The sequence below is a fragment of the Ambystoma mexicanum genome, chromosome 7q (assembly GCF_040938575.1).
Source record: "Ambystoma mexicanum isolate Mex_15411 chromosome 7q, UKY_AmexF1_1, whole genome shotgun sequence".
Taxonomy (NCBI): domain Eukaryota; kingdom Metazoa; phylum Chordata; class Amphibia; order Caudata; family Ambystomatidae; genus Ambystoma; species Ambystoma mexicanum.
The window spans coordinates 1,060,937,236-1,060,950,608 of NC_090941.1; the positions used below are offsets into that span (position 1 = coordinate 1,060,937,236).

General features: G+C 43.2%; 1 protein-coding gene across 5 annotated transcripts in view; it reads left to right on the forward strand.

Moving 5' to 3' along the window:
- The window catches only part of LOC138528612 (uncharacterized), a 1,266,637-nt gene that overhangs the window by 1,131,349 nt on the left and 121,915 nt on the right, over positions 1-13,373 (forward strand). For all 5 annotated transcript variants that reach the window (XM_069640406.1, XM_069640404.1, XM_069640408.1 and 2 more), the window contains one exon: positions 3,079-3,154. In XM_069640406.1, the coding sequence (XP_069496507.1) occupies positions 3,079-3,154 (76 nt within the window). The remainder of the gene's footprint in view (positions 1-3,078; positions 3,155-13,373) is intronic.

Genomic DNA, 13,373 nt, shown 5'->3' on the forward strand with positions numbered 1-13,373 from the left:
GTTGTTCTTGCTCATGGTCGCTTAAGACTCCATTCCCCAGAGGTCTCTACTCCCGCATATGTTTGGGTGTGGGTCCCAACTTGACTCCACTGTTTCTGAAGCACCAAAGACAGCTGGTGGCCTTATTGATGCCAGGCATATTGTGCCTCTTCTGTGCATGCAACTGCCTACTTAGAGCTGTTTCCATCTTTTGCTGAAACCTGCAAATCTTTTGAACTAGCCCAATAATGAGAACCAGAGCAGGAGGCGGCAGTCATTGGAAGAAGCGTGCATGTAAACAGCCAACTGAGACCCCAAGTAACCAAACCCCTTTCGTTAGAATTTGAAGTGTTTGTTGTATTGTCCATTTAGAAGGAAACATTAGTTTACACTGACACAGGCCTCAAACTGTCGTCCTTCTCACATAAAGAGTATATTTACAACATTTCGTAATTGTACAAACTGGGTTCCAGGTAAACAGTGTACCTGCTTTTTGATGTCCAAAAAGCTACGGCAGTACTCAAAACAAAGAAAGAATTGAGAAACAGGTATGCATGGGTCGGGGCCTTTATGCCACCTGTGCTGCTCAAGTGATGTGTTCAGGCAAGTGCCATAAATAGCACCTTCTGCAACAGGACTGCCTGGTGTGAAGATGACTCATATCAAACAAATCTTTCTTTTCATTTACAGGGCTTTCTAGCTGCAAAAAATGTTTGGATTACTAGAAAATGCAAATTTCAAATTAAAATATATTTGTAATTGCCAAAAACATATGTCAGTCAAGAATGAGAACTACGTTTCTTTCCGTAAAGAATCAGTTTAATCCCAACATAACAAAGTAGTGAGTAAAATACTCTTACCTCAGCTTCCTATTTTGGAACCCTGTGTACAATGTTACTCAGCAATATTGCATTTTGTTCCAAGTGACTTATTACAAATTCATTGTCACCAAGGGTGGTGGTGTACCTAGGCGTAGCGGCGACCATGACCAACAACCAAGAACTTCAGGAAAGCTTAGTGAACTGACTGACCTTTAATCGTCTGCACATTCTTTTTCTTCAGCTCACCCTAATGCACATCAGTCACAGTGTGACGGAAGCACGGATGGAGCTAACATCTCTATGCAGGATGATGCCATTACTCTCCAATCGTACGGAGACACCCACAAGTCACGTAATATCATAATCATGCCAGAATATGACAAATAAGCAAAAGAATGCCTTTTTGGTACAAATTATCCTAAACTATCACAAAATGAGCAAGAGAATATCTTTTTGACACTGCTTATTCAAAGGAGATTCAGTGAGCAAGCATCCACGAACATGGACTCCCACAACTAACCTCCTCCCCCGCTCATGCTCATCCTCCTTCTTTCCACCTTACACTACACGCACCACCCACAAATCATACAAAGCAGCAGCCCGACCACTCCCACCTTTAAACCTTCACCCAGCAATCTCTACATCTTGCTGACAAGTTCTCCACAGTGCAGCCCTCTACAAAATCATGTATGTTCACAAGACACAACTCGTTACCCAACAACCAAGTAGTGTACCAACACCTGAGGTTCCCCTCTGACAACCCACCTGACGTGCCCTCAAGCAACTTGCCTAGAACCTTTCTAGAACACAGGGAATGGGTGCATACATCAGCACCTCCGGTTTCCATTTTGCCCATTTTCACCGAAGTCTCTATCGAAATTCACTCTCTCCCCACATATGTTTCACAGTCACCCATTTACCAATTGCCCTACATTGTCCTATTTCAGTTGGCGGTGTGGAGATTGTGGTATGCTGTGTGGAAGTGGTAGGCGGCACTGAAGTGGGGGGACGCCACGGATGTGCTTACTGATATCTCTAGGGATGGAGAAGTGAACATCGGGAAAATGGAGACCAGTTTTGAAGGAGACGACTGTTCAATTTGTAAATTATAATCCAAGGAAGTCAAAAGGACAAAATTCATACTGCCTTCCTTTATTAATAACAACTTTTAAGTCATAATTATCAAGAATAACGAAACAAAGTATAACTCTGTGTTCACTGCTCAGCTAACTACTAAAGTGTTCATATTTTCAGGATTTACAATGATAAAATACCTGTAAGGAGGGTGTCGAATGGGGGAAGGGATAAGGGAAAGCCAGGTGCTTTCTATTGTGGGGTGACAGGATTGTCATCAGCAGTGGTGAACACCCATTTATACTTTTGAGAAAAAGAGAAAACATTACTGTTGACAGCAAGATTGGCAGGTTGTAGGGGTGTTGGGATAATATTGCACATTTTCAAATTCTCACCAGGTATTACGCGGTTTAATCCAATTCAGCCCTCTTATAATTCGTATTCAGTTTCTTCGAGCACTTGATTCTTCAGTAAAATCCAGTCACAGTTGATCTTGAATTGTATTTGTCCGTGTAATCGTGTGAGATTATCAAGCATTTTAGTCTCGTTGTGAAACTGCAAGTCAGTTATTCTGTGCAAAAAATGTAAGTACTACACTTCAGCTGTTCTCTTATTCAATAAATATAATCTTTCCATATAATTGGTTGTTTTTTAATAATACCGCCTATCAGTTCCGTTGCAAATCTCGTCATGCACTGCAATGCGTGCCACTGTTAAAGATGGTTGCAGGAAAATGTACTTGCAAGCAAATTCCATTGACCCAGGTTTCTCCTCTGGCCTCTCCCAATCTCTCCGCTAACTCCAGCCATTCCCTCTCACCTGCAGGAACTAGCGCAGATGGCAGATGGTGCACTATAGAAGACTCGGTAACATTATATTGTATTACTATAACATGCTCTTGTACCTTTAAGATTGCAAGGGGTAAATAAGCCTCCAGGCAAGTGAATACTTACATCATATCACTACTCCTGCTGAAATTGAGACACTAAGGAACATTATTCCAATGAAGTACATCCTCACCACCCAGTTATGACTACTCATTCAGGGCTCTGCCATCACTCTGCACCATACATTTATCCTGATGGGATGTCCTTCACAAATGTACCACATAGAATAACCCTCCCACTGCGGTCTCGGTTCAACTAAGACTACGTACCACTTTTGCATGGTGTCATTCCTCACAGTGTGATGTTTTGTATTTCAGATCTCTTCATCAACCAATGTTCACAGCAAGGATTCCTTGGTACTAAATAAATCTCAAGCTACGATGGTGATGGCAGGTAAACATTCCCAAGTGCTTATATAGGTTAACTTTATGCATTGCCGTTATAGGTTTTGGTATTTTAATATCTCACTGGTATGTTTCATGGCTTTTGAGTTTCTTGAGGAAGATAATTAGCATGTGTATATCATAGGCTGGGCCTTGAGAGCTGCTGGGTTTGAATCTTAGTTCCACCCTTTCCTCTGTGTGCTCTCCCAGGCACCATACCTAGGGTTCATGATTCATGTCTGCCTCTGAATTGAGTACATTTGTATTGTACTGTTAGGGAGATTTATCCACCATCCCATCTCCTAGTGAGACCCCAGCACTTTCACTTCTGGACCTTTTTTCGTTAATACTGAATGAGTGGAGCCTTATTCCACTCATTCATTCTCATGGGCTCTGTCTTTTGTAACTCTGGTCTTTATATTCTACCTGTACTATGTAGTCTCTTTTTCCTCCATAGCAATTAAAGGCATCTGTATTTTACTATTGAAGGATAGAGAGATACTTAGTATCTCTCCTAAAAACGTTCTAGTCAGAGAGATTGGCACACACCACCTTATGTGGATTGCCAAAGGGATACTTAGTATCCCCCTTCTCTCTGCTCCTGTGACCTTTATGTCACATCGATAAACTCTTAGTTATGGCTGGTGGCAGTGGACGTTTCCTACCAACTATTATGTGATTTTCTACCACAGGCCATGTCCATAAGCCTCGGTAGTGCACAATAGAGGCACCCAAGTACCAACTTGGGACCTTCCTTCTTTTTTTGCCACTACTTGCATGGTTGTTCTTTGTCAGCCCTTCTACTCTTCTGAGAGGGGGAGGCCTGTGTGTGTGTGTGTATTGCCTTGGGTGTCCCCGTCTAGGCTCCAGAGTGTCTGGACCGGCAGGAAGTGGCGGAGGAGTTTTCCAGCCCCCTGTCCTTTGTCTGTCACAGTGCCTGAATGGGACTATCTCCCACTGGGGGTCTGGCTGTCCTAATTGGACAGCCAAATGCCCCTTTCTGTAAACTGCTAAAGAAGACTGCAGAGGAGTGAGTGCTGGCACTGTATAAAAGGTGAGGCTCCTGGAGTGAAAAGCAAGTCGACTTTAAGCTGAAGTAAGCAAAGAAGAAGGCAACCAGAGTCGCCTGCAGACCCTTTGCAACACTGTGAAGTGACCACTGCTGTCCTGATCCTGTTTTCTGTGTGACAGAGGAACTCTGAAGAGGACGACTCCTTACCTTTGACATGTGCAAACAACCAGTCCCAAGATGAACTTTGATTTGAGCCATCTGCCGAGGTCCAGAGCTGCGGAACCCCAATACCAGGAGACCTGCTGCCCATTTCAAGTGCAACATTGTGGAAAGGCTGAATCCTTCCAAATCTTTGCTGTGCCCTCAAGGACACGCCAGAGATCCAAGCCAACACGCTCAGATCCCCTCAGCAGAGTGTGGGACTGTCGGAAACGAAGAAATTTGACCAGGCGAATCACACCCTTTGTTGGTCCGGCAGAAAAGGCGCCAAAACTGCAGAGTGACCAGAGAAGTTGCTGAAAGCCATGCCAGAGGTCCTCTCTCTCTCGAGACTGCTGCTGAGACATCCCGTCCATTGTCCTGCTTTTTGTAATCAGACCAATGAATTCTAGAGGTTGGGTCCAGAGCTGCAGCATCGTGCAACATCCAGCACAAACATTTTCTTCAAACCTAAGGTACTGTGGGGAAAAAAGTATGTATTACCTTATTCTATAAACTCACCCCAGAGCATTGGAGTGCAAGTAGAGGTGTCCAAGGCAACCCCTTCTTACCTCTGGCTCAAGCCGCTACTTCTGTCTCTTTAGTGAGTCCTTTAACAGGGTCTCAAAAATTGGTTAAGACTTCTTGTATCTTCTTTCCAAGAGACTAGAAAGTATCCACTTTGACTTCTGCTGCTTTTCAAGACTTTAAGCCTCTCCGAACTGCCTTTTAGCTGGAATGTGTTTTGGACTTTAAAATACTTGCTCTGCAAGGAAACTGCCTGTAAAACCTGAAGCTCTACTGGAATAACACTAACCAACTGTTTTCCTTCCTGAAAATCGCTATTTTATATGTATATGTTGACTACATGAAATGACTGTATTTCTTTGTGGGTTCGCGTTATTACCGATAGTACAGTAGACCTGTCAAACTCCTGTAACAACTGTGCACGTTCAGCAACCACAAACTAAGAAGTGGCCTTTTGAAAGTATTGTAAAGTATACCTATGTGTATTGGATTATTGTGCTAAGTATTTAACAGTGACTCTTGTGTAAATATAATAGATCTATATTTTAATATAAGTTTATGTGTAAGTGTTTCGTTGATGTGCATTACTAGCTAGGTTCAGTGCACTTACCTACAGCTCACATCTTCCTCTTAAAATAAGCCTGACTGCTCTGACACTCTACCAAGGTCTCTGAGTAGTACAGACTGATGCTAAGAGTTGGGGATCTACAAAACACTGCGATACCTAACTAAAGTCTTATCTCCAAGTAGGACTTTAGTGAAATAAAATAACACTGGTGTTACAGCGGGTGGGCTTTGTATAGGTTGGATTACATTGACTCCTGGTTGTATTGTATTTCAAAGAATCCATCCCCAAGGCTACTATACTGTAAAGTACTAAACCATGTCCACAATGGAAAACTATAAGGCAGGAGCTCTGATAGCTCTTACTGTTGAAAACCCAAAGGAATTGTGTAAAGATAAATGTCTTAGTGCTAAAGGGGGGAAAAGGCAGAGGTAATTCAAAGTGTGTTTGATTACCAAACATCTGTGAGTAGGACTGTAGCCCCTACCCCCAGAATTGATCTGGAAAATAATAATGGTCAAAGTTTAACCCTTAGCCCTCACCTTCCATAAAGTGAGGCAGATGAGGATATGGATTTTAATGTGATTCTTGATCCACCTTCCAATCCAATGACCTCACACATACCTATGTCTAACATGTCAGCTGAACTGGTTCTAGAGATAGAAAAAATGAAAATACAGCTTGCATTTAGAAAACTGGAGATTCACTCTGAAATGAGAGACAACAAAATGAGGAAGGAACTGCAACTCAGGGAAAAGGATATGCAGCATGAGCTAGACATGAACAAGTTGTCCCTTGATTCCACTTCTGTTTCAGAGTCCTCTTTGCCAGACCACTCCAGGAGCAGGAAGCATCATCTCCCCAAGGAATTGGTTAGTGTGTATGATGCTAAAACTGATATTCCCGGTTGGCTCGGTACATTTGAGTTTACATGTAAAGTGCAAGGTATATGTGACAGAGAGTTTGTTCCATGGATAATCTCTGGGCTCCACCAGAATGGCTGTGATGGAGTTAAATGATGCTGATAGACAAGATTACCAGTTGGTAAAAACTGCAGGCTTGGGAAGACCCCTTCCCAATACCTAAAATGGTTTATGGACCCCAAGAAAAGAGATGGTAACTTGTGGGCCCCTTGGGTGTGTAAAAGACTGAAACAAGTAGATGGGTAGATTAAGGCCTACAAGGTGTGCTCTTATGAAGGCATGAGGTGTCTCTTCATGTTGGAATGTTTTTTTGATGCCAGAGCGGAGACAGCACCTTGCTGACTAAGGAACTGGACCCCAAGAAGCTAGCAGTGGCTGCTGACTTGTGGGTGGCCAACAGGGCTACTCACAAGGATTATGGGGCTCCTCACAAGAAAGAGGATGGGAAAAAACATAAGAAGGATGAGAAAGATCAATCCCCCACCAAAAGACGGCCATAAAAATAACAACATTAAAGCTCCCCCTAAACAACCTTATAGGGCTAGTGAAACCTCTGGGCCCAAACCGGAGGGAGGTTATCAGAAACCCCCATTCCAAAAGACATTTGGGAAATGTGTGGTTTGTGGGTCTGGTGACCATTTGAAAGGAGATCCCAGATGTAAGGATAAACCTTCAGGGATCCCCTCTGTCAGCTTAGCATTCACACATGATGTGGATATCCCAATGGTAGGGGCTAGCTTTCACCCTCAAGCTGAAGAACCCATTGGTGCTCAGGCTAGAGTTTCTTTAGTATCTCTGGGACTGTGGGAACAACAGAACATTGAGGTCTATAATTCTATTCCTGATAATACTAAAGAGTATTATAAAGACAGTGTACTTGTAAATGGTCAGGACACCCCTGCAATCAGAGACCCTGGGGTCAGCATAACAATGGTAGGTTGCTAAGGCTCCCCAAAGGCTTAACAAGTTAGCAGGTGGTCCAATACAAATGTGTCCCATACATGCCATTTATCAGGAAATGTAATGACATGACTGTTAAAATCACTGTGAGTGTCCATTCTGAAGTGCCGGGTTGGGTACTCTTGGGCAAAGATTTGAAGGTCCTGGGTGTAGTTTCCAGCACTCCCAAACCCCCTTCTAAGAAGAGAAGAGAGCTAAGCAGGAATGCAAGGGTGGCAACCTTAAGGGACCTTCCAATTGAGACCAAGGGGAAAAGCAGAGTCTCCAAAGGAAAGAAGGGCACCAAGCCCAAAACTTCCACAAGGAAGAAGGTTCCTGTAGAAAACCTAGAGGCACCTCTGTGACCCTACCACCAGCTGAGGCTGAGTTGGTGCCAGAAGAATCCCCATAAGAACCATCTTCTGATGAGTCTGAGGTGGAGGAGATTCAACCTCGTCTGTAAGATCTGGATCCAAGAGACCATCCTGAGCTGCAGACTTTGCTTGCAGAAGGTAGACCCTCAAGGACAGATTTCAGTAGGGGATAGAGAGAGGATCCCTCGCTAGCAGGTCTGCATCAGTAGGCAGCTTCTCACAGTGAAGGGCAAGACCCTGGGAAGCATAGGCTGTACTGGAAGGATGGGTTCCTCTACAGTGAGCCTATGGAGTCTATGCCAGGGGACCTCAGGAGACTGGTGGTACCTCAATAATTCAGATCCAAATTCCTACAGTTGGCACATGAAGTTCCCCTGGCGTGTCCCTTACATTTTAAGAAGACCAAGCAGAGGATATCATTGTACTTTTACTGGCCTAAATGGGGCAGATATTGAGAAACATTGTAGGAGTTGCCACACTTGCCAGTTATCTGGTAAAGGTGGAGCCAAGAATGTGGCACCTTTTAGTGCCTCGCCCAGTTGTGGGAATTCCTTTTGAGAGGGTGGGGATTGACATTGTTGGTGCCCTAGAACCTCCAACTTCTTCAGGCAACCGATTTATATTGGTTGTAGTGGACCATGCCACTAGGTACCCTGATGCAAATTCCAATGAGAACTATTACTGGTCAGGTATTTTAACCAGAGTAGAATTTCCTGAGGAGGTTGTATCTGACAGGGGGTCAAATTATATGTCCCACTACGTGCAGGCCATGTTGAAAACCTCTGGGGTCACCTACAAGTTCTCAACTGCATACCACCCTCAGACAAATGGGTTGGTAGAGAGGTTTAATAGAACAATGAAGAGCATGATTCGAGCTTTGGAAGAACTACTTAGAAGAGAGTGGTCTTCTGCCATTTTCTTTTAGCCTATAGAGAGGTTCCTCAAGCTGGAGTGGGCTTTAGTCCCATTGAGTTACTTCATGGTCATCCTGTCAGAGGCCCTTTTGCCCTGACTAAGGAGGGTCTGGATAGTGTTCCTTTCTTCAACCCAGTAATGATTCCTGGCTATGTCCTAGATCTCAGACAGAGGATGGCACAGATGATAACAGATACTTCTGAGAATTTGAAATCTGGTCAAGCTCTGGTCAAGCATTGGCATGACCAGAAGGTAAGCATGGTGGAGTTTACTCCAGAACAAGAAGTTCCCATCATGGTTCCAGTAAGACAGAGGGTCTTACAGGACAAATGGTCAAGACCTTCAACGTTGTGGGAAAACTTGAAGAGATCAATTATTTGGTAGATTTTGGCAACCCCAAGGAGGCCCCCAGGTTCTTTCATACCAACCGCCTGAAGGCTTTTGTTTCCAGACCCGAAATAGGAGCTTTGCTCTTAGCCTCTGATCAAGAAGAAGAGGAGAGTGAACCTCTCACAGATCTTCTAAGGGGACATCCTTCAGTGCTCTAGCACCTTGAAGCAAATTTGTTGTGCTAGATGCAATTTACCAATAATTATCACAGTCCAAATAATCAGACAGACCAAAGAAAGATGGTAAAATACTGCTTTAATCTCAATGAAAGAAAGCAGGGAGAAATACAGCTATAAAAGGAGATGCTCGATTTTGTCGCCAAAGTTTGCTTGCACAGAGTTTATATACTGTTATGTACGTCATTCATGAGGTCATCCTACGTGGCATTTTACAAAAACCTAACACCATGTTATGTTATGTTAATTACACTTATAAGGTGCCAAAGCCTGCAGGCATCCAGGCGCCGAAAGACAGAAGTAGTGGCAGACAGAGCTGGAGTTATTCTATTCAAACAACATAGTCTTCAACTGTTTACGAAAAACAAGGTGGTTTTCTGTCAGGCGCATCTGTGTCGGAAGAGAGTTCCAGGCTTGCGCGCCTCGGACACAAAAGGCCCTACCTAAACCACGAGACTTTTTTATCCGGGGCAAAGCTAACAGAGACCCAGCCGAGGAACGTAAGCTTCTTGTTGGTTGATAGACATTTATCTTTTCCTTCAAATAAGCTGGAGCGTTTCCAAAAATACACTTATGACACGTGGTAAGTATTTTAAATTGGATACGAGCTGCCACTGGAAGCCAGTGAAGTTTTCTTCTGGCCGCACTGGTGGGTTCCGAGCTTTTCATCTTGTAAACGATTCTAACAGCTGCATTTTGTATCTTCTGCAACTGTTGGATGTCAGCTTTATTAGCTCCCCCCAACAGTGCATTGCAATAATCTATGCGAGGTAGTATTACTGCTCTCACAAGTTTTATGCGAGTTTCTGCCGAAATCAACGGGGCTACTTGTCCCAAAACCTTTAGGTGGTAGTTCGTATTGGTAGTGATGGCAGTAACATGTGCCTCACTATCCAGACTTTCCTCCATATAGGTACCCAAAGTCTTAACTTTCTTTACGGTTTTGATTTTAGCACCTATCATAAAACAATTATAATCTGGGCTTAGTTTGAATTGGGCATGCTGGGAGCCGAAGAGCATCAGCTCCGTTTTCGCAGCATTCAAACAGAGCCAATAAGTTGACATCCATTGTTTTATGACTTCATATGCTTCGGCTACTGTTTGTTGGTCTGCCTCATAGTTCCCAGTTATGTTCAAGACTAGTTGGAAATCATCTGCATAGTTACAGAAAAAGATCCCCAACGATTCTAACTCGATACATAGGGGAAGAATGTAAATATTGGACAGCAGGGGAGAGAGACAATGAGGGATTGGATTAGGGCAACATATCTACTTATAGAATAACATAAGTGTTACTATCTCATTAGTTGCCCCTTGTCTGTAGGACACGCCCTGAGCTACTTATGCTCATGCTACATACTGATTACACCAGGGAATATGCAGCAGCCTAATAACTTCAACATTGTATACAAAAAGTATGGAAGGTCTTTTAATTGGTTGGCAACCCTATCCAACCTTGGACTTTCAGCTCGTTTTAGCAGCACGTGACCAAAGTGAAATCTAGGTGTTCAAGCTGCGTCAACTTGTTCTTTGTTTTCCCAATTAATCCATTGTATGTCATCGACCTGATCCTTAGCCAAAGTCTATTTGTAGTTGGCCTCGTAGTCTGCTCACTGTTCTGGGACAGTCAAGGGAGCGTGAGCATGCCACTATCTTAACTCGAAGCTCTAATGAATAGCCTTTGTTTTGAGTTCTTAATCAGGTGTCAGGAGACCACGATGTTGTCCCTTTCTGCCACTCAATTTCTGCTATTTGATTCAATTAACCAGCGTACCATTACCCTCTTTGGCCTTTAGAGACTTGCTCACTCGACCTCACATAGTCTTTTAGCTTTGTTGTTGTTCAATAGTTGGCATCAGCAAATGTCCTTTCCCTCCTAATCTTAGCAGAAATAGGTTTCATGTACTTGGTCTATTCATTCGCCGCTCTCTGTGCCTTGCACCCATCTCTCGAAATAGCCTCCTTGACCTCAGGCCAATGTAGTCCCTTATTCTGCACATGAAAACAGCTTCTTCATCAATTTTTCACTTTGCAATACTAGGCTTGTTTTTGACGTAGCATGGTTTATTCTTTAACACGAGCCGTCGTCCATTTTCTTCCAATGACCGTCCTAAAGGTTATATATACCTCTTTTTTAGCATGCTTCTATATGCTTCTTCTACCTTGCGTTACAGCGTATATACAGTTATTGATCAGTACATTACTTCATCTTCTTATTTTCACGATAACTTCATCTTTCGGCACACGTTTCTCTTAGTGCTTCTGTTACATCGTCAGTCTTAAGTATTTTCATATTGTTTTGATTTAGGCTTATGTGTCTTCTTTATCACATCATATTGCTGGCGTCAGACATTTGTTTAACGTTCATTCATAATTCTTAGAGCCCGTTCTTGGCATTTAGTCAATTGACATCCTTCTTGGTAACTTCCCTCCATTTCCTCTAAGTGAGGATATATTCTGAGTGGCTGGCTGAGGGCATATCGTCTTTCGTACAATCAAAGCGGGATGGACATGTCACATAAAGTCGTCCATAAATTCCCAATGGCAGCCCTTCGTCTGCTACTGCAATAGGGAGGTGCTGAAGGGGCAGGGACTAGAGAAGAGGCCTACACCTTCTCCTCTACATTCCCACATCTGGTCGAAATTTTGACCATGCACTTCTTTTCCTGCTTCTTCTTCATCATATATTCTCTTCCTTGGGATCTATATTTTCATCACCCTTCTCAGGTGACCCGCATTCTTTGTGTTCCTCCACACTCCAGGTCATGTGTCAACAGTCCCCTGCTGGTGAACAAAATATTCATCGTCCCACATATCTCTTCCGATCTTGGTGATAGTAGAACCTGGCTCCTGGAGGTGCAAGAGAACTCTTTTGTTTTCTCAAGCACTGTCTTCAGTCTATATTTTCTCTTCAGTGCCACTGTTCACTTCAATCATTATCTTCATCCCAATGGCTTTCTTAGTTGTTTTTTGGCATTCTCCCAAGAAAATCCTTAAGAGACAGAATCCTAGCAACACCAACAATACTATTGCTCCAAGTAGTTTGAAAGCATTTGCCAACCAAGATGGAATCCATGAAAACAGAGATTTGAACCAATCATCTCCTGCTGTCTCATAAGCCTCTTCTTCCATTTTTGGATGCAGGGTTGTTAACATCGTTATTGCCTCTGTCAGGGTTCCACTTTATCCATCATGAGCTGGAATAAATGTACAGCAAGAAGGCCCGACCTTGGCACAAACGCCTCCTTCCATTGCTGTTATCAGATCCAGAACATACCTATTCTGAAGAGTCATCAGCCTGTTGACTCTCAGTTCTTCTTTGATTGCATTGAATCCTTTTATTGTTGCATTGATAGTCTGCAGCAGTTCCCTTCTAGTGATCTACAACCACTTGGCGAGTGCAGCTTGAAGTCCTGGTATGAATATAGATTTCATTATCATGGCGGTCTTGCTGAATAGCTTGTACTCATTGGTAATGTCTTCATAAGCCTTTATCAATTTCGATGAAAAATAATTCTCTTTTCAGTCGGCGAAGATGAAATTATCTCTTCCTTCTGTTATATTCATTCATTTTTAGGAACTCTTAGATGTGGAGGTCACTTTGGGGAATCACTAGTGCTGGGACGTGCACATTTACAATGGAGCACACTTCTCCCCAATCTTTAGGCAACTGCATGTAGGCTCTGGATCCGCAGGCCCAATATCGATCCATCAGAACTGCAGTACATCCATTAATTCCTGGTACTTAATTATTTCTCTGCAACCTTTGTTCCTCCCGGCATAGACCTTGCCATCATTCTTGAAGCAGGTTGTTATGTTCTTCTGTTGTAGAATATGCACTGGTCCTGCTTCGTTGTCAACCCATGTTAGTAGTTTTGCATGCTTAGGCCATGATTCCAGGCATTCATTGTTAACCTTTTGCACTCTGTGGACTGTGTCTTTCTTCAATAGATGTGCAGGGCATGATATTAGTCCATCTTTCCCGTCCATTTCCGGTTGCTACACGCCCATACACCAACAGCTGTGTTCTCTACCAGCATCCTTGCTCTCCTGATTTTTCAGTCATATCTGAGCAATTCATTCTCTTCATATCAACAGTTTGTATCTTCTCTCCAAATTGAGATTGATACATACGTTTTTTATTTGTCCTCCCCAATCCACTCTCCATTCTTTTAGTCTTCACATATGTATCTTCGTATGGAACAGTCA